Source organism: Petromyzon marinus, chromosome 37 (assembly GCF_048934315.1).
Source record: "Petromyzon marinus isolate PM22_M1 ecotype Great Lakes invasive population chromosome 37, UKy_Petmar_22M1.pri1.0, whole genome shotgun sequence".
NCBI classification, from domain to species: Eukaryota; Metazoa; Chordata; class Hyperoartia; order Petromyzontiformes; family Petromyzontidae; genus Petromyzon; species Petromyzon marinus.
In genome coordinates this window covers 13,277,135-13,300,301 of record NC_133703.1, presented here as the reverse complement: position 1 = coordinate 13,300,301, position 23,167 = coordinate 13,277,135, and the positions used below count along the sequence as shown (strand labels likewise).

General features: G+C 58.5%; 1 protein-coding gene across 2 annotated transcripts in view; it reads right to left on the bottom strand.

Moving 5' to 3' along the window:
* Window positions 1-1,106: 1,106 nt before the first annotated feature.
* LOC116949737 (uncharacterized) overlaps window positions 1,107-23,167 on the bottom strand; it is a 64,673-nt gene continuing 42,612 nt past the window's right edge. For both annotated transcript variants that reach the window (XM_032967367.2, XM_032967368.2), the window contains exons 8-20: window positions 21,586-21,679; window positions 19,903-19,976; window positions 19,310-19,404; window positions 15,740-16,366; window positions 15,492-15,557; window positions 15,300-15,364; window positions 13,695-13,866; window positions 13,198-13,434; window positions 12,800-12,884; window positions 11,817-11,932; window positions 10,425-10,592; window positions 10,098-10,190; window positions 1,107-9,081 (exon numbers count right to left, since the gene is read on the bottom strand). In XM_032967367.2, the coding sequence (XP_032823258.2) occupies window positions 8,962-9,081; window positions 10,098-10,190; window positions 10,425-10,592; window positions 11,817-11,932; window positions 12,800-12,884; window positions 13,198-13,434; window positions 13,695-13,866; window positions 15,300-15,364; window positions 15,492-15,557; window positions 15,740-16,366; window positions 19,310-19,404; window positions 19,903-19,976; window positions 21,586-21,679 (2,012 nt within the window). In that variant the 3' untranslated portion in view covers window positions 1,107-8,961. The remainder of the gene's footprint in view (window positions 9,082-10,097; window positions 10,191-10,424; window positions 10,593-11,816; window positions 11,933-12,799; window positions 12,885-13,197; window positions 13,435-13,694; window positions 13,867-15,299; window positions 15,365-15,491; window positions 15,558-15,739; window positions 16,367-19,309; window positions 19,405-19,902; window positions 19,977-21,585; window positions 21,680-23,167) is intronic.

Here is a 23,167-nt window from a genome sequence, read left to right as displayed (position 1 = left end):
ATGGGAATAGCGAGTTTGTGCGAAACGCACATGCTCGTGGAAACCACAGCATCCACCGCGGGTTTATTGCCGAGTCCAATAAACAAACATAGCAACAGCATTACCACACTGAACAGCATTACCACACTGAACGGCATTACCACACTGAACAGCATTAGTGCACTGAACAGCATTACCGCACTGAACAGCATTACCACACTGAACAGCATTAGTGCACTGAACATCATTAGTGCACTGAACAGCATTACCACACTGAACAGCATTACCAAACTGAACAGCATTACCAAACTGAACAGCATTAGTGCACTGAACAGTATTACCAAACTGAACAGCATTAGTACACTAAACAGCATTACCACACTGAACAGCATTACCAAACTGAACAGCATTACCGCACTGAACAGCATTAGTGCACTGAACAGCATTAGTGCACTGAACAGCATTACCAAACTGAACAGCATTACCGCACTGAACAGCATTAGTGCACTGAACAGCATTAGTGCACTGAACAGCATTAGTACACTGAACAGCATTACCACACTGAACAGCATTAGCACACTGAACAACATAGTGCACTGAACAGAATTAGCATAATGAACAGCATTAGTACACTGAACAGAATTAGCATAATGAACAGCATTGCCGCACTGACTCTTATAGTGCCGCCCCTCTTCTACAATCCACACTCGGCGATTGCTCCGGATCACAATAATCGCCTCACGTTTGCGAAAGCAACAGAGGCAGCCAAGGCGGGCGGAGGCTCCCTGCCCGGGAGGACCGGCGCTGTCAGCAAGCGCCTCTTGGGGCCCAAATGAAACGCGGGCAGAGGACGTGGGCCAGGCAGCCTCGCCCTCGGCCGCGGCTACATTTCGTCGGCGGGGCTCTGTGGCAGTGGTAGGCGCTACGGGGCGGAGGAGCACGCTTGTTGAAGGGTGTGTTTGAGAGCGCACCAGGTACTCATCTGAGGCCGAGTCGATCGAGGGGAGGCCCAGGACCAGTTCAGTTAATCGTCACTGGAGCGGGAATCGAACTCGGGTCGCACTCCACACACACAACCACCACACACTCCACACACACACTCCACACACGCGAGATGTGAAACGTAATTGTTTTGCTTGATTTATTACGGAGTTCAAGGCGCGCCAAAAAGACTGCGTTCACCTGGACAGGAAAGCAAAGCCATTGAGGGCAGGCGAGCGCGGTTTGTACACGGGCCCCAACGCCACGACTCCCCCCCCCCCCCTCACCACGGGGCCCCCCTCGCCGCGGGGCGAGCACGGGGGTGGACTCGCAGCCGAGAGGGGATTCACCCCAACGCGAACGAGAGAACTCGACCCCCGTCGCGTCGCCACGGCCGCGCGCGCTGCGCGGCTCTCCGATTGGTTGGTGTCGCCACGCGGTGGTGGGCTCCGCACCGTCCTCTTGGTGACGACGACAACGAGGAGGTAACCCATCCTGGGAAATCAGTCCCGGTTTTTGTCAGTGACATTTCAGTACCCACGTGCTGGCTGGGTGTACCTTCAGAAAGTGAACTCTGCAGGGGTGCTGGGACGTGCCGCTGGGCACGATGCCCGAAATAATCCAGTTCAGTGAAAATGCTGCCGGCACGTTGAGCAAAAACGTTGGACGTCACGGAGCCGCACGTGCCGAGCGAGACAACAAACGACACGACATGATGACGACAACGACGGGAGAGCGACGTGGCGATGCATGGGTACAGCGACACACGAGTCATCCCGCACAGGCAATGGGGCGAGTTTACGCCACCTTCCTGGAAGCGTGTGTCCCATATGTTTATGTACAAGTCCGGTGCATGTGCGCCGTAGTGTAGTGGGGAGCGGTTGTATCGCAGTTAGCGCGCTGCGCTATGAACCTGCTAACCCGAGTTCGATTCCCGTTCACGGCCAACACCAGTGCATATCTAAACCGGTCCTGGGTCTTTCCTAGATCGACTCAGCCTCAAATGAGTACTTGGTGCAGTGTGCAAACATTGCCACTAGGGAGACAAAGGCGGCCAGGCGTGGTACTGGCCACTCACCCTCTCGTGTGCAATGCAGGTTTTCAAGGTGCTCACTTACAGCACTCGCCCCAACAGTCTAGAGCTATACGGGGGACCTTTGTCTTTGTGTGTACGTCCCGTGTGTGTGTGCATGCCCCATGTGTAAGTCCCTAAGTCGGGTGTGTGTGTGCGCTCGCTAATAGCACTTGCCTAACAGTCTGTTAAGGCTATATGGGGTTTTTTTGTCTTTGTCCGCGTAAGTCCCGTGTGAGTGTGTAAGTCCCGTGTGAGTGTGTAAGTCTAGTGAGTGTGTAAATCCAGTGTGAGTGTGTAAGTCCAGTGTAAGTCCAGTGTGAGTAAGTCCAGTGTGAGTGTGTAAATCCAGTGTGAGTAAGTCCAGTGTAAGTCCAGTGTGAGTGTGTAAATCTAGTGAGTGTTTAAGTCCAGTGCGAGTGTGTAAGTCCAGTGTGAGTGTGTAAGTCCAGTGTGAGTGTGTAAGTCCAGTGTGAGTAAGTCCAGTGTGAGTAAGTCCAGTGTGAGTGTGTAAATCCAGTGTGAGTAAGTCCAGTGTGAGTAAGTCCAGTGTGAGTGTGTAAGTCCCATGTGAGTGAGTGTGTAAGTCCAGTGTGAGTGTGTAAGTCCAGTGTGAGTGTGTAAGTCCCATGTGAGTGAGTGTGTAAGTCCAGTGTGAGTATGTAAGTCCCATGTGAGTGTAAGTCCAGTGTGAGTGTGTAAGTCTCATGTGAGTGAGTGTGTAAGTCCCATGTGAGTGAGTGTGTAAGTCCCATGTGAGTCAGTGTGTAAGTCCAGTGTGAGTGTGTAAGTCCCATGTGAGTGAGTGTGTAAGTCCAGTGTGAGTGTGTAAGTCTCATGTGAGTGAGTGTGTAAGTCCCATGTGAGTGAGTGTGTAAGTCCAGTGTGAGTGTGTAAGTCTCATGTGAGTGAGTGTGTAAGTCCCATGTGAGTGAGTGTGTAAGTCCAGTGTGAGTGTGTAAGTCTCATGTGAGTGAGTGTGTAAGTCCAGTGTGAGTGTGTAAGTCCCATGTGAGTGAGTGTGTAAGTCCCATGTGCGCGTGTGTGCGACTCCGCTGTCGGGACCGCTGCCCGCGAACTGCGCTGCAGGAAATCCACAGTGGCACCGACTTCATTTAAAATGTCGGACGCGTCCGCTTTTAAGTCTTTGGCAGCGGAAGCGCTGAGCTCCGCTGTTTTTTGTTGTGGGGCGACGGCTGCCGCGCCGCGGCTGGAACGCTCCTTGGGCAGGCGGCGGTGCTCATGGGCCAAGTGTGTCGACCGCTGTTTACCCGCGTCGTGGGGGAGACGTCCAAACTCCGGCGCCCTCGGAGTCCTGGCCGCCGTCACGCGCCGTCGCATCATTGCATGACTCCCCCAACCGCCCCCACCCCCTCGCTCGGATCGAGCCGACGGCGTCGTCGCCCGGTTCTCAAGCCAGGGGGTGCGCGGCGAATTTGGGGGTTTTGGCAAAAGCCAGAATTTGTGCCGGTGCGGTTGTTGTAAAAGTACAAAAAGAAAATTTGCCTCCGAAATTGTTCCTTGTTTTTTTAAAGGTGGATTTCAACTCCAGGGGGGGGGGGGGAATAAAACAGGAGCCTTAATTGAACCTCAAACAACAAAGACAGCAGCCGCCTTTTCAATTGTGACGTCTAGTGCCACGTGCCACCCACGCCGAGGAGCAGGGTGACACGTCACATCGCACGCGCGAGCCACCAACACGCGGGCCCCCGAGCAACGACGCCCAGAGACGGCGGATTCACGCGCGCGGTTGCCACCAGCCGCGGTTTCTCAGGATTGTCCCCTTGTCGAGGAGGTCGCCGTCCGAGGAAACCCGTGCCGGTTTCTGTCGGTCGTGTAACGGCGAACAAGCCGCGCGTGTGCACCCCTCCCCTCCCCACCCGGGACCCAGGCGGCCGTGTGTGCGACGCGAGAGTCTTAAGGCGGCCGAGACGCGCCATGCGATGCTGGCCCAGAGCACACCGTGTCCAAAAGCCTCGTGCGTTTAGATATCGGGGACGCGCGGCGTGCGGCGACACTCGGAAGTGAATTGGCAGAGGAGGCCGAGGGCCGTGAGCCCGGTGGCCACCGCGAGGGTCGTCCGGGGCGGACGGCACGGACGGCCTCGTCTCCGAGAGGGGCCGCAACAACAACAAGAGACGGGTTACGAACTAGTTTCGAAGCTTTTGTGACTGCAGGAATTACTCATTGGTTCTTTCGGTAAAGTCACGTGGTAAATATCATTATTAAATTGTATTTTCTACGTGACCAAAGAGTAACCAAAGAGTAACCAGGTTACGGTTTGACGTTTTGCGAATTAAAACAGGCGGCGTGGCCACAACCGGACGGAGCGTTGGCGACTTGGCGTGACGGAGCAAGGCTTGGATGAGCATGTTTCAGCGGAGGGAGACATCCGCGTAGCAGGTTTGTGACTCACTGGGCTCTGAGAGACGTTGCACACGGATAGACCCGGAATGTGATTTTTGCGTGACGGAAAATTCAGGGTCAATTATCGTGCCGCTTGGCTTCCAGAATCTCGATCCGTCATTTTTTTCTTAAAAAAACTAAACATGCTTTTTCCATAAAATAAACACTGTCATACCAGCAAAATCCTCGTGTGTGTGTGTGTGTGCGGTGTGTACTTTACATTGAATGTACAGGGCGTGGAAAGCGCTCGCCTGCTAATCATCAGGCATCCCAGCATACGGCATAGCATACAGTATGTACAGTCCGAACCCGACGCCACAATACGGATACATTGCATAAAACCATCAGTGATATCTTCCCCACACTTTCCACTTACAAAAGAAAATATCCAACGACCATAAACCCACAGAGATGAGCCGCTTCACGGCTCTACAGCAATTTGTCTTTTTGGTTCTCGATCAAAAATATATTTTTCCCAGTTTAAATAAATTTGTCAAATCAACAGATCCCAAAGATATTTGCGTGATTTCCCAACAACAACACCGTCTAACGTACACTTCGCTATGTAGTCATTAAACACAATCCCCCCCTTCCCCGTCAACACTGCACAAATAATCGCAGTAGCGAGGAAGATACACAAAACTAAACAGGGGCTTATACCACAAGCCACTGCATCGATGGCAAGGTCCCTGAAGTGGCAACATTACCGAGCAGCACTCTCATGCAACAAGCCTGGTACTGGAGAGAACCACGGTGGCTAGGAGATGTTAACTACCTCACCTGGTATACAGGAGGTCGCCGGTTCGATCCCGACCCTGACGATGCCTGCTGCTGTATATTTGGAGTTTGCGTGTCTCTCTCTCTCTCTCCCTGGTCGCGTGGATTTTTCTCCACGTCCTCCGGTTTTACCCTCCACATTTAGAATCAACATTACGCGTTTAGAGTATTTGGCTGCTATCAATTTCCACATGATGATAATCTACTTCGTTGAGCTGTCATTTGTGGCCAGGTCGCTTCTGAAAAAAAGAGCTATATAGCTCAGTGTGCCTTACCTGGTCAAATAAAAAAAGAGTTTTCGTTTAGTTTAGTGCTTCTGTAACAGTATCCCAACCCCAGTCTCTCGGAAGTTTGTGTAACTGACTGACATCGTTGTCGTTGCGATGTCGGTGAACCTGGGAAGTCACCATGAAGAAGTCAACGTGGACTCCACGTGAAGAAGGCAACGTGGACTCCACGTGAAGAAGTCAACGTGGACTCCACGTGAACAAGTCAACGTGGACTTCCACGTGAACAAGTCAACGTGGACTCCACGTGAAGAAGTCAACGTGGACTCCACGTGAAGAAGTCAACGTGGACGTCACCGTGAACGAGTCAACGTGGACTCCACGTGAAGAAGTCAACGTGGACTCCACGAGAAGAAGTCAACGTGGACTCCACGTGAACAAGTCAACGTGGACTCCACGTGAAAAAGTCTACGTGGACTCCACGTGAAGAAGTCAACGTGGACTCCACGTGAACAAGTCAACGTGGACTCCACGTGAACAAGTCAACGTGGACTCCACGTGAAGAAGTCAACGTGGACGTCACCGTGAAGAAGTCAACGTGGACTCCACGTGAAGTTAAACTTTATCAGAGGACAGGCCCTCGAGCCGCCGTTGGAAATTCCACGTGACATGGCGCACCCAACGGACGATTCCATTTTTTACCTCCCACAGTGGCACTCATTTTTTATCAACCCGAGGATCGATGACGGTCCGAGTGAGACAACTTTCCCGGCAACCGCACAGGTGAAACGCCGGATACGAGCGCGGAAAAAACCCCAAAGGCACCGCCAGCAACACCGCGACGACGCTGGCCGAGCGAGGCCCGCGGGGGTTCCGGTTCCAGCCAAAGCTGCGGCGGGGGTGGGGGCTACGGTGGTGCGGTCGTCGTGATCCAATGGAAACTTTACCAACCCCACCCCGAAATGCCAAAACTTTCTGTACGGACGACCCCGTAGCCGCGGTGCGCAGGGCTCTGCACACCTGTGGAGCAGCGTTTTCCACATTTTACACCGACTCCGACAGACTCCTTCGCATCACTTCCACAAAACCCTCGACATTCATTCACCTCGGTCGATTGGGGGCAGCCCCAAGGCTTGGGAGGGCGGCTCCCAGCGGGCACTAAAGGTCCAAGGTGAACCGTGCCTGTGGTTCATTCTTTTTTTCCGCTACCCGCCCTCTCTCTCGCCCCGCAAAACCTGGCGAGCGGAGCACGGGAACGACGTAGAGCTGTTAAAAACGTCTCCGAGAGAACTTGAGGGAACACCTGGCCCAGGCAGCAGCGGTGTTTTTTTTTTTTACGAGAACAGCTTCTGCGAACGTCCGCTTCACTCCCACAATTAAAACCGCAGGAACTTTGCGAAACGCGGCAAGCGGCCAGTGGCACGCCGGCGGCTTCCCGCACCAAAGCGGCCGAGCGGAGAGCGAGCACGGCGAGCCAACGCGCGGCGGGGCCATGTGACCTGGTGCACGATCCGTTGGCGCGTGGTGTCAGATTCTGAGCTCTCCATTTTTCACACCTCCTCCGTGACACCTCAATGGGGACCCGGTTTTAGTCGGAACGTCGGAACGGTCCAAGTTTCCCTCGCGGTCAACAAGCGGTCCTGTTTGCTGGCCGTTACAAGCTTCCGCTAAAACGCACGTTGTCAACACCTCGTCTAATATTGGATTTTGGTGCCACGGCGGTAAGATGTTATCTGCCTCGCTTGGTATACAGCAGGACGTGGGTTCAATTCAGACCCTGACACCTGTTCATTTGGAGTTTTCCTGTCTCTCTTCCCACGGCCACGTGGATTTTTCTCTGGGTCCTCCGGTTTTTCACCTCCACATTTAGAATCAACACCCATACATATTATTTGGCTGCTAGAAATATCCACATGATAAGCAATCACAATTTATTTGTGGCCAGGTTGCTTCTGAAAAAACTAGATATAGCTCAGTGGGCTTTACCTGGTAAAGTAAAAATAACAGTTCCGTTGAAAATTTGCGTTCCACTGCCGGACACTCGCCGGCCTTCCCCCCTACCCCGCCCCCCCCCCCCCCCCCCCCCCCCGAGACTCACGCATGCGGCGACTCGGAAGAAAATTCATCCCGGTCTCCGGCGGAAACGTCGTGAGCTCGACACGTGACGAAGCCCAGCGAGATGACGACCAAAGCGGACGGGATATGTCCATGAAGGGGGGGGGGGGGGAGAGAGAACTGAACGAATGACAATTCTGACGGGAGTGGGTGATAAACCGATACAAGGAGAACCACAGGTTTAGCGTCGTTGCGCTTGGAAATGCAAATGAGAACGGCGGCGACGAGGGTGGGGGGGGCGCAGACTCTGGGGGGTGCGAAATTAACGTCGCAAAAAAAACCCCAAAAATAACCAAAGCAAGCGTCCTCGCGGTGCAGCCCGACGACACCGCGGTGGGCGAGTCGCGATGGCAAGCCCCAGCGTCGGAGATTACAATCAAAATACAAAACAACAACAATCGATTCAGCGACAGCACGTAAATATATTATAACTTTTAGTTTGTTTGTTTGTTATAATCGTTTCCCTACCCAGCGCTGCGTGGTTTAGTGTTCCGGGCACAATGTACAGTGGCAGTGATGTATGTACAACGGACTCAAACCCGTGGCGTTGCAGACGTATTGGCGCTACGTTTGCAAAATTACGTCTTCGTCCCTATTTTTATATTGTTTTTCTTTTATACACACGTATGTATCGTCGTAAAAAAAAATCCTTAAAACTTTGCCAAAAAATCGCAAAGCTTATAAAAACGTGAATTGCTCTGTGCTGTTTGACTCTTCCCACGTGTGACATTCATTGTAGTCTGGCCCACGACCTCCCCCCACTTCCCCCCCCACCCCCCCCCCACAAACCTGCCTCAGTTTTGGGTGATGCCGTGTACAATAAATATTTTTTTACGAACGCGTTTGACGTTTTTTTTCTCAACGAAATTCTCTTTTTTCCCGTTTCGACGTTGGCTATGTTGGCTACGTTGGCGCCGCGGCCGCGGCCTCCGGCGGGCAGCCGGACAACGCGCTTTCGTCGCGAGGCTTTAAAAAACAAAAAGAAACAACATTTCCGTCCGATTGCTTTTTTGCCAGAAGAACAACAGCAGGAAAGGAAAAAAAAAAACCAAAGAGGGCCTTCGAAATTATTTATGGAGCCACGCGAAAACGACCGCGAGACCACAACGGGACGGGCGACGCCGCGAACGCGGTGAACAAAAAACCCCGACGGCCTTCGCGACGGCCTTCGCCAACTTGGGAGGACGGCCAAACACGCCACTCGGGTAGCCGCTACGAACGCCTCCCGGGTAAGAAACGAAACTTTCATCATCGGCGTTTAAGTTGGGTTGGTCGACCCGCGCGCCGGCACGCGGGGCCGGCGCGTCGCGTCGTCGTCGCGCCCTACCGGTGCCGGCCGGTGCGGTGCGGTGGGTGGGTGGGTGGCAGGGCGGGGGGGTGGCGGGGGGGTGGGCAGGGGCGGCCTCAGTGCAGCGCGAGGCGGCCGTGCACGCGGAAGCGGTAGAGGCACGTGTACTCCGGGTGGCCCCAGTTGCTGAACACGCGCAGCTCCACGATGCGGAACGCCGCGTCGCCGATCTCCTCCTGCCGGGCGGAGAGACGGCGACGGTGAACTCGGGGAAGCGAGCGGCGCGGTGAAGACGGCGCGGCAGTGCCGGGCTTGAGGGGCCGGTGCCCCCTACAGGCCGGTCGGTGGCACGAGGCTCGAGAAGTGAACTTTTGAGGTGGCTGCTCAGGGAAACAATGCCCCCTCCTCCCCCCCCCCCCCCCCATTATCCCCCCCCCACCACCACCACCAACCACTCCGCCTCATCCGACCATCCGTGTCAATTTGGGAAAACTTTGCCAATTACACCGCAGCACTTTTGTTAACGTTTCCAACTCGGTTCGCAAGCGTTCTCGGCAGCAGCTGTCTGTAGCGAGGGTGGCGGTGCGCACATCTCCCGTCACATGGCTCCAACGCCATCGGCGCTGGAGTGTAATGTCGCATTGCTGCCAGGGGAAAAGTGAAAAAAAAAAAATCGCTCGATTGAAACCCGGCCAATTTAATCATTTGGCGGGACCCCGGGGTCCCGCAAAAATCATGTCAATAATTATTATTATTTTTCAGTCCGCCCACTCGTGATCCCGACAGCAACGCGCCGCCCGCCCAGACTCGCGCCAACAAGCGCCAGCAGCAGCAGGCGGCGATCAACACGATGGGCGCCACCCCACCGGCCAAACGAAAGCCCCGGGGGGCGTCCGCCGCGATCGCGCGCGGCGACGACGCCCTCCGGTCAGCCGTCGATCCTCAGCTTCCATGCCAAGGCGAGCCCACCGCCCCCCAGGCAGTGAATTTAACGTGTTTATGTAATTTTTCAACTTTTTACGAAACTTAGTGCCCCGAGTAGCTCTCGACGAGGCCAATCAATTGACGCTAGTCTTGTTGTCGGTAAGGCAAGACTCGTGTCGCTACGCGGTTTTTCCCACCCCGGGGCAGCGATGGGACCCCGGGGTCCCGCCAATTGCTTCAACTGCACGCACGCGTGAAAGCATCCCAGGATCCGCGCTTACGCGGGACGTCCCCGTCTCGTTTCTCGATCTCCGAGACGGCCGCTCACCTGCACGGGGAAGGTCTGGATGGCCTCCCCGTCCTGGTCGTAGTCATAGCGTCCCAGCATCAGCCCTTCCTCCTGGTCCTCGCTCTCCAAGCCCTGGCGGCGGCAACAGCGGAAGCAGCGGCGCGCGTTACACAGCGATTGGCGCCGACGCGTGACGCGCGCGTGGAGGGGCGTCGCATTGACGTGCGCGTGGGAGCCGCGGGTAGCGGTACGGTGAGCGACTGAGCGGTGAACGCGAGTGGCGATTGAGCAGCGAGCGAGGACGCGCGAGTTAGCGGCGAGCGGCGAGCGGCGAGCGGGGCGCTCCGTCTCGGTGCGGGGACGTACGTAGACGGCGAAGTCGCGCGGCGCGCTGCTCACGGCGCCGGTCGGGGAGAGGGAGCGCGGCACGTGCTCGAGCGAGAACGCCGTGGGGCGGATCGTGGCCGAGAGCTGCACCACCACGTAGCCGTACGTGCCGCGGAACGGCCAGCAGTTCCCCGGGTTCACGTCCGGCTGGGGGAGTGCACACCACAGAGACGGAGAGACAGGAAGAGAATGGGGGGGGGGGGGCGGGGGCGGGAATGTTACATCAACCCTTTCCCGTTCCGATGACGTACGTCGTGTACGTCATCGGTGCGAGAGGGCGTGCCACGGTTTTGGCGCCAGCTATCGAAGAGTGCGGATCGGATCACGCGAGCGGGGTTCCTCCCCCGCCCCCGCCCCCCCCCCCGACGAGGGGAGGGGCTTGCGTGTCCCAACCGCGTGCAGGAGGGAGGCGTGAGCACAGCGGTAGCTAGCGGTAGCCCAGGGCCGTGCGTGTCGCCGTCTCTCTCACGGCACGCGACGATCCACCCGGCTCCCCCAGCCCCCCCCCCCCCCCCCCGACCCTTCCCAGCCAGGGCAACCCGAGACTGTTCTCACAATTCGAGGTGGCGAGTCCAGTCAAGGATCGGTGCTCGTTTGTGTTGCCCTTCTCACACGCGATCGTGCGCACCGCACGCCTCTCTGATGTCTAACTATTTATTGATTTTATTTTTTTATTTTACCAGGCTAGGCCCACTGAGGCTATACAGTTATTTTTCAGAAGCGGGCCTGGCCACAAATGACAGCTCAACGGAGTGGCTTATCATCATGTAGAAATTTATAGCAGGAAAATACTCTCAACACGTGATGTTGATTCTAAATGTGGAGGGAAAAGCCGGAGAGAGATGCGCAAACTCCAAATATACAGCAGGCATCGTCAGGGTCGGGATCGAACCCCCGACCTCCTGCATAACAGCCGAGGTGATTAACATCTCTCCACCATGGCACCCTGTAACGTCTGGCACGTCAAGTCGTGTTGGCCTCCACGTGCAAATCGGGATATCGTTTGTGTCAATCGCCAGGGAGGCGTTCTCACGCGCGCCGTTCAACTCGCTCATCGTCCACGCTCGTCCGCCCAGGAGAGCTTCAGGACTCTTTACAGAAGGTTCCTGCCAATTGTTCGCAGTAAGGGGACGATGTTGCTGCTGCTGATGCTCCTGCTGCCGTGTGCGATCCCAATAGAGTGTTTTGCAGTTGTTTTTCCGTAGCATTGGGATGTGGTTTGGCAGACACCGGTTTACATTGTGTTTAAAACCCAGAGAATGCCCATGCAGAACTGGGGGTGACCTTACAAACGCCACACAGGGAGGCGCCCGAGCCCGGGAATCGAACTCGGGACCTTCTTGTTGCGAGGCGCGAGCGTCACCGTCGCACCTGGATGATGACGCGAGGCGACTGCGACAGGTGCCAGATGGGGAGGCCGAAGAAGCTGACCATGGCCGTCTTGGTCTCGTACGTCTCTGTGCAGCGAGTGCTCAGGATGCTGCCGCCTAGCGCGGACACACGCGGACGGAGAGACGTGGACACGCGGAGAGCGAGACACGGACATGCAGAGACACACGGAGAGACGGACGCATCGAGACACGCAGAGAGAGGCACGGAGACGTGCAGAGGGGCAGAAGCAGACACGCAGACACACAGAGAGACACACGCGCACACAGAGGTACAGACACAGGCAGACTTGCGCAGACATGCAATGAGTGAAAGGGACGGAACATTGAGAGACACAGACATCGGGATGCAAGTCAGAGGCAACACAGACGTGGGACTCCGGAGAAGCGATCGCACGCGACACGCGGTGAACTCGCACCAGGACAAAGTATGGACGAACAAGAGGTGGGGATGGTGGTTCGGCGGGGGATCTCAGGGCACCACGCCTTCAACATCCAAGACCTGGGTTGAAATCCGAGTGACAATCGGTACCCGGACGGAATCTCTCGCACGCCTTATGTAGAGTAACCGTTCGAGATTCAAGACAAAAATCCCCCATACGGCGTGTAGCAGACTGTTGGGGCAAGTGCTCTTAGCCATCAGCTACGGGGGGCAGGCACGGCACACGAGGGGGTGGGGTGGCAACGCCCGTCCGCCTTTGTATCCCGAGCGGCCATGTTTACACATCGCGCCAGGTACTCATCGGAGGCCGAGCCCATCGAGGAGAGGCAAGGAACTGGTTCAAATAATCGTCAATGGTGTTGGTGACCGTTAGCGGGAATCGAACTCGGGTGGCTGGGGTCAGTAGCGCAGGGCACTACCACCCCGCCGGCTTCGGTGGTAGCACCCACACGGTTTGCGGTTGCTAGGCGCAGTCGCACACGAGGGGAGTGGGTGAAGGTGGCGTGGGGCGGGCGGAGCCGTACCGGCCGACTCGAGGGCGTAGTCCACCTGGCCGATGCGGTCCGCGCTGTACAGTCGCAGCGCGTCCTGCACCATGTGCTGCACGCGCTGCACGGTGACACAGGGGGACACAGGGGGACACAGGGGGACACAGGGGGACACAGGGGGACACAGGGGGACACGCGGGGACACAGGGGGACACACGGGGACACGCGGGGACACGCGGGGACACGGGGGGACACGCGGGGATGTACGTCACTTTGCCCGCTCTAGAATACGGGAGCTCAGCTCTGCAATTGGTGTACTTATGCACTTTACTTATTTTAGTTTTTTATCCATTTTATTGACTCGCTTACCTTTCCTAAACTTTGCACGCCTATCGTGAGTTTGCATTGTGTTTGTTGCTGCCGGCTCGGCTCACCTCCTCGGAGACGCCGTCGGCGGCGCCGCCGTGAATCCCCGCGGTGACGGTGGCGCCCGCGGCAACGACCGCGTCGGCCGCGTGATCGCGCACCGCCCGGCCCGGCTCGTCGTGCCGCACGAAGCGCTCGCTCAGCCAGCGCAGCAGTGCCGCCCGCGTCTCGCCGGCGTCGCCTTCGCCGGCGCCGTCTCCGCCGGCCAGCAGCGCCAGCAGGGACGCCTCCACGCCCGCGCGGACCTGGCCCGCGATGACGAAAAAGAGAACGAGCGACGGACGATTCGCAAAGCGAAGCGAGAGGCGGCCCCCACGTGGGGCCCCGGGGGGGGGGGGGGGGGGCATGGCGCCGTGATCCCCTCACGGGCCGCCGCCACGACGGCGTCAGTGGATGCAGCGTGACGCCGTGCGACGCCGTGCGACGCCGTGTGACGCCGTGCGATGCCGTGCGACGCCGCGCGACGCCGCGCGACGCCGCGCGACGCGCTTGCGGCAACGCGCACCGTGCGTTCCGTTGCGCCGGCAGCGTCTCCGCAGCAGCGCTCCGTGGCGGCGGCGATGCCGTCGGCGACGCGGGCGCTCAGGGCCTCGAGCCGCGACTCCAGGCGGACCACGTCCACCTCGAGGCGCGCCAGGGCCTCCGACAGGAGGCGGCGGCCGGCACCCTCGTCCCACCTGGGGGGCGGCAACGCAAACGCCGTGAAGTCACGCCGGCGAAGGCGGCAGCGGCGTGGTCGCAAACGCCTCTGTACAGTCATCTGGAAAACCGCGTTGGTGTAAGATGCCGACTACGTGTGGGAGAAGGCCTCTGTTGTCCTGCTCTGCACGCGTGACGTAATTTGTTCGCGATCGCTGGTTACTCTTGGAAACCGCACTGTGTACCATCGATGAGTTAAAAAAGCCCTTTAATAGCGCTCTAGGTTACAATGTCGATTTAAATGTTTTCGTCATTTTATATTGGCAGATTCATACGTGAATATTCACCGATGACTCGCACGCTTGATATAATTTCACGCATTTATAAAATCACCTCACGTACCCCCAGGGGCCCCCCGATACCCCCGGCTGAGAACCATTCGACTGGAGGAGGGCGCCAACCTGCACCTCGACATCACCGCGGCTCAAGGAGCACCGGGATAAATTGACAACACGTGGGCCTCTTATCCCATCCTTGCCGAGACAGTTAGGCGTCGTTTCGGGTAATGGTCCTTCTCAATGGCAGCGGGATGAACCTGGCGACAGGATTTTCGTGTCGGCGCCCCCGCGCGCACGCGCCTTGCGATGAAGCGTCGTGCTCCCGATGGGACATTGGCAAACTTTGCGGGGATTGTGCCGAATCTAATTTCTATCGAATGAAATCACAACAGGGGCAATCTGTCTTAGTCGTAAAACACAAAGCAGCTCCGACGAAGAGTTCCCTCTGCTCAGGTGTACGCACAAGAGAACTGTGGGCGGGGGGAGGGTCCTGCGAAGTTTTAGGTGTCTAAGGCGGGAGTGCTTCAGTGCCTGTCAAGAGTTGCCCTCTCGCCCTCCCTCTCCGCAGACGTTCCCACGAGGGGACTCGCAAACACCAACGAGCCGGCGCTCCTCTCCACTGGCGCCGCTCGGGGAATCGTCAGACACTTTCCACAATCCTATGGCAAGCCACCACGGGGTCTCTCCGTGAGACAGCCACTGTGGTACTGATATTCTATCTTCCCCAGAGGGATGATGGTGCTAAAGCTTTGAGCCCATGACATTATGTAATTGTGAGCTGAGCCTTGGTGCCTGTGCACCCATGCCGATGTGTTCTTGTTATAACGACATAGAAATAACTAGGCTCATATGCTCAGCAAGGTCCCACGCAAAAATCTATTTCAACCATTTTTTAAACTAAATGCATTTTTTATTTTACCAGGTAAGGTCCACTGAGCAATGTAGCCCTTTTTAAGAAGCAACTTGCAAATGTAAAGCAGCCACAAACGCGTGATGTTGATTCTAAATATGGAGGGGAAAAAAGCGGAAGACCCCAGCAGGTGTCAGGGTCATCACCGCGGTGATGAAATCTGCCGAAATTGCCCCCCAACTGGAGCAGAGACCACGACGTGCCGCTCCCGGCTCATCCGCACCTTTCGCTGTCTTGGCTCCCGTTCCTTTTCCAGTCCTGGAGCTGAATCTGCACCTTCTGAATTTCCTGTCGGCACACAGGGCAGAGCGCCGCCCGGTGAGGTTCCGCCGCTCGCCGTCGCCGCTTCCCGGTCGCCCCGCTCAGCCCGACGGCAAAAACCCGGCAAACCCACGTGGTGGTCACGGCGACTCACCAGGACGCTGCCCTCGATGGCGCTCAGCAGCCGCGTCACCTCCGTGTCTCGCTGCTCCACGCGAGTCTGAAACGAAAAGAAGCGCGCGTGCCGTGCATCAGCGACCGCGGCTCGGTACCCAAATCGGCGGACGCGGTGTCAAACGGGCGCGCCGAGTCCACCGTGGCCGCGACGCCCATTCTACGAAGCCCGATTCACGCGCGCTCGTAACCGCGAGGCCGCAGTCTCCGCCGCCGCCGCTCGCTCACCCCGAGGCTGCCGATGTCGTCGCGGTTCTGCCGGATGTCCGCGAGCAACGCGGCCAGGCCGCCCCCGACTCGCTCGTCCACCTTCGCGAGCAGCTCCTCCTCGCTCGCCCGCCGAGCCTCCTCGGCCCGCCCCCCTGCGGCGGCACCGGCGGCGATGGCGGCACCGGCGTCTCGGGAGCGCGCCGCCTTCCCGCTGGCCGACAGCGCGCTCACTTGCCGCCCCAGCAGCTGAATCCTGAGCCGCTGCCTCTCCGCCTCGTCCGTCTGCGCCGCCAGCGCCTTGGCCAGGCGCTTAACGTGATCGTCCAGGTGCCGGTAGCGCTGCTCCTCCGCCAACGCCGCAGCCGCCAGCGCCGCCGCAGCCCTGCCCTGCTCGCCGTCCGTCTCCGCCGCCGCGGCCGCCGCCCGCTGCTGCTCGGCGCGCAGTTCCAGGATGAGCCGCACGGCCTGCTGGGTGCTCTCGTGCTGCTCGGCTGCCGACGCTCGCAGCAACAGCAGCTCCCTCTCGAGGCGATCGACCCGGAGCGCGTGCTGCGCGCTGGCGCCGGGCGGCGCCGCGGGGTGCCCGTCGGTGGCAGCGGCGCCGCCGTCCGGCGTCCCCACGGAAGTCGAGGGTGCAAGCGTGGCCTAGGAGGAACAGCGACACGAGCGGCACGCGGGAGCACGATGTCGGTGAGACGGCGAGGCGTGACGGCGCCGGTGAGACGGAGAGGCGAGACGGAGAGGGGAGAGGGGAGACTGAGAGGGGAGAGGAGAGACAGAGAGGGGAGACTGAGAGGGGAGACAGAGAGGGGAGAGGGGAGACAGAGAGGGGAGACAGAGAGGGGAGACAGAGAGGGGAGACAGAGAGGGGAGACTGGGAGGGGAGAGGGGAGACTGAGAGGGGAGACAGAGAGGGGAGACAGAGAGGGGAGAGGGGAGACAGAGACAGAGAGGGGAGACAGAGAGGAGAGACGGAGAGGGGAGACGGAGAGGGGAGACAGAGAGGGGAGACAGAGAGGTGAGAGGGGAGACAGAGAGGGGAGACAGAGAGGGGAGACAGAGAGGGGAGACGGAGAGGGGAGACAGAGAGGGGAGACAGAGAGGGGAGACAGAGAGGGGAGACAGAGAGGGGAGACAGAGAGGGGAGACAGAGAGGGGAGAAAGAGAGGGGAGACAGAGAGGGGAGAGGGGAGACGGAGAGGGGAGACGGAGAGGGGAGACGGAGAGGGGAGACAGAGAGGGGAGAGGGGAGACAGAGACAGAGAGGGGAGACAGAGAGGGGAGACAGAGAGGTGAGAGGGGAGACAGAGAGGGGAGACAGAGAGGGAGAGGGGAGACAGAGAGGGGAGACGGAGAGGGGAGACAGAGAGGGGAGACAGAGAGGGGAGACAGAGAGGGGAGACAGAGAGGGGAGACAGAGAGGGGAGAAAGAGAGGAAAGACAGAGAGGGGAGAGGGGAGACGGAGAGGGGAGACAGAGAGGGGAGACGGAGAGGGGAGACAGAGAGGGGAGAGGGGAGACAGAGACAGAGAGGGGAGACAGAGAGGAGAGACGGAGAGGGGAGACGGAGAGGGGAGACAGAGAGGGGAGACAGAGAGGGGAGACGGAGAGGGGAGACAGAGAGGGGAGACAGAGAGGGGAAACGGAGAGGGGAGACAGAGAGGGGAGAAAGAGAGGGGAGACAGAGAGGGGAGAGGGGAGAGGGGAGACGGAGAGGGGAGACAGAGAGGGGAGACGGAGAGGGGAGACAGAGAGGGGAGACGGAGAGGGGAGACAGAGAGGGGAGACGGAGAGGGGAGACAGAGAGGGGAGACAGAGAGGGGAGACAGAGAGGGGAGACAGAGAGGGGAGACAGAGAGGGGAGACAGAGAGGGGAGACGGAGAGGGGAGAGGGGAAACAGAGAGGGGAGACAGAGAGGGGAGACGGAGAGGGGAGAGGGGAGACAGAGAGGGGAGACGGAGAGGGGAGACAGAGAGGGGAGACAGAGAGGGGAGAGGAGAGACAGAGAGGGGAGACAGAGAGGGGAGACAGAGAGGGGAGACGGAGAGGGGAGACGGAGAGGGGAGACGGAGAGGGGAGACAGAGAGGGGAGACAGAGAGGGGAGACGGAGAGGGGAAACGGAGAGGGGAAACGGAGAGGGGAGACAGAGAGGGGAGACAGAGAGGGGAGACAGAGAGGGGAGACGGAGAGGGGAGACAGAGAGGGGAGAGGGGAGACAGAGAGGGGAGACAGAGAGGGGAGACAGAGAGGGGAGAGGGGAGACAGAGAGGGGAGACAGAGAGGGGAGACGGAGAGGGGAGACGGAGAGGGGAGACGGAGAGGGGAGAGGGGAGACGGAGAGGGGAGACAGAGAGGGGAGACAGAGAGGGGAGACAGAGAGGGGAGACAGAGAGGGCAGACAGAGAGGGGAGACAGAGAGGGGAGACAGAGAGGGGAGACAGAGAGGGGAGACAGAGAGGGCAGACAGAGAGGGGAGACGGAGAGGGGAGACGGAGAGGGGAGACGGAGAGGGGAGACGGAGAGGGGAGACGGAGAGGGGAGACAGAGAGGGGAGACGGAGAGGGGAGACTGAGAGGGGAGACAGAGAGGGGAGAGGAGAGACGGAGAGGGGAGAGGGGAGACGGAGAGGGGAGACGGAGAGGGGAGACAGAGAGGGGAGACAGAGAGGGGAGACAGAGAGGGGAGAGGGGAGACAGAGAGGGGAGACGGAGAGGGGAGACAGAGAGGGGAGACAGAGAGGGGAAACGGAGAGGGGAGACAGAGAGGGGAGAAAGAGAGGGGAGACAGAGAGGGGAGACGGAGAGGGGAGACAGAGAGGGGAGACAGAGGGGAGACAGAGAGGAGAGACGGAGAGGGGAGACGGAGAGGGGAGACGGAGAGGGGACACAGAGACAGAGAGGGGAGACAGAGAGGGGAGACGGAGAGGGGAGACGGAGAGGGGAGACGGAGAGGGGAGAGGGGAGAGGGGAGACAGAGGGGAGACAGAGAGGGGAGACGGAGAGGGGAGACAGAAAGGGGAGACAGAGAGGGGAGACGGAGAGGGGAGAGGGGAGACAGAGAGGGGAGACGGAGAGGGGAGACAGAGAGGGGAGACAGAGAGGGGAGACAGAGAGGGGAGAGGGGAGACAGAGAGGGGAGAGGGGAGACAGAGAGGGGAGATGGAGAGGGGAGACAGAGAGGGGAGACAGAGAGGGGAAACGGAGAGGGGAGACAGAGAGGGGAGACAGAGAGTGGAGAAAGAGAGGGGAGACAGAGAGGGGAGAGGGGAGACGGAGAGGGGAGACAGAGAGGGGAGAGGGGAGACAGAGAGGAGAGACGGAGAGGGGAGACGGAGAGGGGAGACAGAGAGGGGAGACAGAGAGGGGAGACAGAGAGACAATACGGAAAAGCCGAAGTGAAAATTACAAATTGAATCCGTCTGGGTATCCAACTACAACTCGCGCGACGTCGCGAGCCCAAAGTGACAGCGACACGACGCAGACACGGAGACTGGGTGGGGGGGGGGCAGCACGACGGAGCAGCGCGATGCGCGACGGCGGACGCGAGGAGCGGAGAGCGACGCGGTACGACGGCGCTTCACGGGTACCTCCTGCGTCGGGGGGGGCAGCACGGGCAGCACGGCGCTTGCGGGGCCCGCGCTGGGCAGCAGCGACCCCAGCGCCACCCAGCACCACCAGCCGCCTGCTCACGGACGACGACAATGGCGCAAACTTAACAGGCTGCAGGCTTTCGCGACCAGCCTCACGAGTCGTCATTGGGTTTTTGCGCTAGATCGCGTACATTTTTTTTTTTACTTTCACTTCATCTTAGCATGCACTGTACATCGATTACGTATGAGGGGACGAAATCCCATACAAAGCCACTGCCAAGAAAATGAAAACCCGTTTCCCAAGCAAAATCAACAAATGATGATGATGCACAGCGAGGCGCCTTGCAGGGGCGCTCTGTTGACCGGCGTCACGTAAACGTGACGCAAGGTTGCTCCGCAAAGCCGGAAGCGACGCTCATTTACACGCAGCGTGCGCTGGCGACGGAGGCACCGCTATGCGGGCGGGCGCCATCGACTCGAATCCACGCCGAGTCAGTCCTGTGCAGCCGGCGCGGTCAGCGGCGATCGACACGCGACGGCACCGGCCATCGTGAGGGCGTCACGAGGGCATCGCGACGGCGTGAGCGTACCGTAGAAGAGCAGCAGGGGCAGGAGCAGCAGCAGTAGCAGCAGCAGGAGGCCGAGCAGGTGCCTACGGTAGTGCCTACACGGGGGGAGGGGAGGAGCGGTGGGGTTGAGCCTCGCGTAGGGGACGTCCGCACGCCTGGCAACGGTGACGGAGACGGTTCCATCGTCCCTGGCCACTGCTGCCACATCATCGGTGGTGATTGAGATCTCCACTGGTCCTGCCCCCCCCCGCCCCACCCAATAAGTTTGGTGGAGCAGCAGCCCCCTACAACCACCACAGCATGGCGGGCAGGGGAATGGGGTGGGAAGGAGGCTTCAGCCGGCACTTGACTTCAAGCAGGGGTGGGGAACCTTTTTTCTGCCAAGGGCCATTTGGATATTTATAACATCATTCGCGGGCCATACTAAATTATCAACTAAAAAATTAGCCGGTTATATTTGGTCAAACATTTTAATTAACTCACCCCTACTGTGATGGGCTGGAACTGTTTCTCTTTGGCGAGGCGTGATGTTAGCTGGTATTGACGATGTTGCTACTCGCAACTGCTTTCCAGGTTTGCTCCGAGATTTATTGAATTTCGAGTCCCGCCTGCGGTTGCCTTGGCAGGGCCAGAGACCAAATGATTTCGCGGGCCTCATACGGCCCGCGGGCTAGACGTTCCCCACCCGTGACTTAAAGAGATTTACCAAATTAGAACGTTACTCTGAATTTCGTATTCTTGGGTCTTTCGGTAGAGTCACGTAAATAGGTTCAAAGAAAATAACAAAAAAATAACAAAAAACTATGACGTTTCGATGGCAACGCAAGCAATCACTTCAAGTCAAGATTTACTCTGAAATTGCTTAATTGAGATTCCGCACGGCAACGGCCATCGGCCCTCCCTCTCCGCGTGCAGACAAATCGCCACTTCCAGACCAGGTGCTGAGCCACACTACTTTGTGGCCAAGGGGTCAGCCGTCATTGGGGGCGCCCATTTCCCACGTGCCGAGATGATGAGATCTATGAACGCACGACTCATCATTGTCATCAGTCGCCAACGAGTCGCCATTATTATTAGTCCCATTATTATTGCAACTGTGCTCGCAACGTTCGCCGACTTGGCCCATCATCACCGTCAACATCGTCTTCATCATCATCATCACTGTCGGTTTGGTGTCGATAAAAGAAATGGCCGATAATGATCAATATTATTATTGTTATTATTATCATTGTAAGTGTTAACGAATCGAACTCAGGAAGGGCAGATTCGTGGCACGGCGCGCCACCGCTCCGTGACGGTCCACGCGGAAAACAACGTCAGGAATATTCCCACGGCAAGAAGGTTGGAATGCGGCCGTGCGGCGGGGCCCTTATTCCAGGAAGCTCGACTCTGAAATAAAATCTTACAACTCATTTTGAATGCGAGGGCTCAATTCGAAGTTGGACTCGGATTGACGCACGGATTGCAGAGTTTTGCGTCGCAAAGCACTCTGGCAGGACGCTCGGCAGCGGAGAGCGACGCGCGTGGGTGTCCTTGTGTTTATGCTGTGTCGTGCCGCTGTGTTGTGATGCTGTGTGGTGTCGTCGTGTCATTGGTGTCGTGTCGTTATGCTGTTGTTGTTGTGGCGTTGCTACGTGGAGTCGTGTTGTGTCATATTGTTGTCGTTGTGTCGTGCCGTTGTCGTCGTGCCGAGGGAACCGCCACCTGGTGAGCAGGAAGACGTTGAGCAGGGACACGAGCGTCACCAGCTGGTACCACCCAGTGCCGAGCCACCAGAAGAGGGCAGACACGCAGCGCCCTGAGACACACGCACACACGCCCATGTGCACACACACGTCCACGCACACACACGCGCCCACACCACCTTAAATAGACAAAGACAAAGACAAAGATCCCCCATATAGCCTTAACAGACTGTAGGGGCAAGTGCTGTTAGCGAGCACCTATGAAGGCCGGAACGGTACACGAGGGGGTGGGTGGCCAGCACCACGCCCGACCGCCTTTGTCTCCCTAATGGCGATGTTTACACACCGCACCAGGTACTCATTTGAGGCTGAGTCGACCTAGGGGAGGCCTGGGACCGTTTCAGATAATCGTCACTGGTGTTGGCCGTGAGCGGGAATCGAACCCGGGTCGCCAGGTTCATAGCGCAGCGCGCTAACCGCTACACTACCGCTCCTTAAATAGACGCACACACACACACACACAAATGCCTTACACAGACAGCGCAAAAGACAAAGATCCCCCCCCCCGTATAGCATCAACAGACTGTTGGGGCAAATGCGGTTAACGAGCACCTATGAAGGCCGGCACAGCACACGAAGATGCCCAGCACCAAGCCCGACCGCCTTTGTCTCCCCAGTGGCAATGTTTTTACACACCGCACCAGAAACTCAGCTGACCTAGGGGAGGCCCAGGACCGGTTCAGATAATCGTCACCGGTGTTGGCCGTGAGCGGGAATCGAACTTGAGTCGCCGGGTTCGGAGCGCAGCGTAGCGCCAACCGCTACACTACCGCTCCCCGTTGCAGGGCACAGTGACGCGCGCACACAACGAGTGGACAGGGAGACACCCAAACCCCTTCATCGAGAGAGAGGGGGGGGGGTAGCGGTGTTCGTCCACTCGTGCCCTCGTTTACGCAGGGGGTGAATCCGACGAATGGGCGACAGGAGGAAGCGGACAAGCGAGAGAAGGGACCGAGAATCGTCATCCTCGCTCCGGTCTCGCGATGGGCCTGGTCTTGCCGCGCGGCGCCCAATGCGGAGAGCAACGCCGCGCCATTACGGCGCCAACCCCGCCCCTGCCGCCGCTGCCGGGATCGCAAACGGCGCAAACGGCACGGCCGCAGCGTCGCCGCGTTCCCCGTGTCGTCCGTCTCGGGGATTTCGTTGCCGGGCGGTGGGGGGGGGGGTAAAAAACTTCATTAAAGCGACGAAGAACTAATTAGGAAACGACCGGCATGAGGAAGGAGGAGGCGGCGTGTGGGGCCGCTCGCGCCGCCTCGGCGATCGCTGGACCGCCGTTGGCTCTCCGCTCACGTGTCACGTGTCACGCGTCACGCGCCACGCGTCCCGACAAGCTCGGCAGAGGAACAAAACAGACACTCCGTCGCGAGGGCGCACCGACCCCTCCCTCCGGACACACACACACAGTTGGCACCGGCACCGGCGCCAGCCACCGCCGCACAGGAGCGGCCGCCGCTGCCGCCGGCAACAGTTGCGTGCGGTGTGGGAGACCGCCTCCTTCGTCACTGCACGAAGGCCTCCCCCCCGTGCTGTGTCTCTTG